Raw genomic sequence first — 868 nt, 5'->3', positions numbered from 1 at the left:
CCCGCTGAGCGCTCGGGGGCCCTCAGCATCGGCGACCGCATCACTGCCATCAACGGGACCAGTCTGGTAGGGCTGCCCCTGGCTGCCTGTCAGGCCGCTGTCCGGGTGAGTGCTCCAGGGTGGAGGGCCTGCGAGGCCCACTCTGCCCCGCCACGTGGCTCCCAGGCACTTAAGGAAACCGAGGCTCAGAGAGGAGAAGCCCAGGAACACCCTGCTGGTGCCAGAGCAGGATGGAATGCAGAGAGCCTTGACTCTGCCATGAGGCAGCAAGGGTGTTCTTGAGTCTTGACCCTTGTTGCCCAAACAGGGCAACCTAGGCCCAGAGATGGGGAGGGACCTGGCCAGGCCAGAAGGGCAGGACTGACACGGTCCATGCCATGTTACTGTCTGTAACCCTGTGGGCACTGCTAGAACCTCACTTCTGACCATAACTGAAGCCCAGGGCGATGAGAGGTGATGGAGCTCTGACTATTAGGCCGCCCAGCTCTGGTCTGGGTTCTTAACCACTTCTCAAGAGGTCTTGTAGACTCTACAGCTTCCATTTTATCAGTGGATAAACTGAGGCCCAAGAGGTTGCAGTTTGACTAGAAGTCTGGCAGCACCCCACCCACACCCCCTCCGCGGAGGTCCAGCCAGGCCAACAGCCCCCGTCCTGCACAGGAAGTGAAGTCGCAGACGCTGGTGACCCTCAGCATCGTCCACTGCCCTCCGGTCACCACGGCCATCATCCGCCGGCCGCACGTCCGTGAGCAGCTGGGCTTTTGCGTGGAGGACGGCATCGTGAGCTCCCAGCCCAGGGACAGGGGAAGGGGGTGGGGCGGCCCCAATCCTGGCCCCCTGAGCAGCATGGCCCTTCCTCTCCCCCCAG

General features: G+C 62.6%; 1 protein-coding gene across 1 annotated transcript in view; it reads left to right on the top strand.

Moving 5' to 3' along the window:
- Positions 1-868, top strand: part of APBA3 (amyloid beta (A4) precursor protein-binding, family A, member 3) — a 7,862-nt gene that overhangs the window by 6,439 nt on the left and 555 nt on the right. The window contains exons 7-8 of the mRNA XM_010828445.1: positions 1-105; positions 661-780. The exon at positions 1-105 is cut by the window's left edge and continues 15 nt beyond it. Coding sequence (XP_010826747.1) covers positions 1-105; positions 661-780 — 225 coding nt within the window. The remainder of the gene's footprint in view (positions 106-660; positions 781-868) is intronic.

Source organism: Bison bison, unplaced genomic scaffold, assembly GCF_000754665.1.
Source record: "Bison bison bison isolate TAMUID 2011002044 unplaced genomic scaffold, Bison_UMD1.0 scf7180017864492, whole genome shotgun sequence".
Lineage (NCBI taxonomy): Eukaryota > Metazoa > Chordata > Mammalia > Artiodactyla > Bovidae > Bison > Bison bison.
Note: the sequence above shows the minus strand (reverse complement) of the source record. Positions and strands in the feature narration are given on the sequence as shown.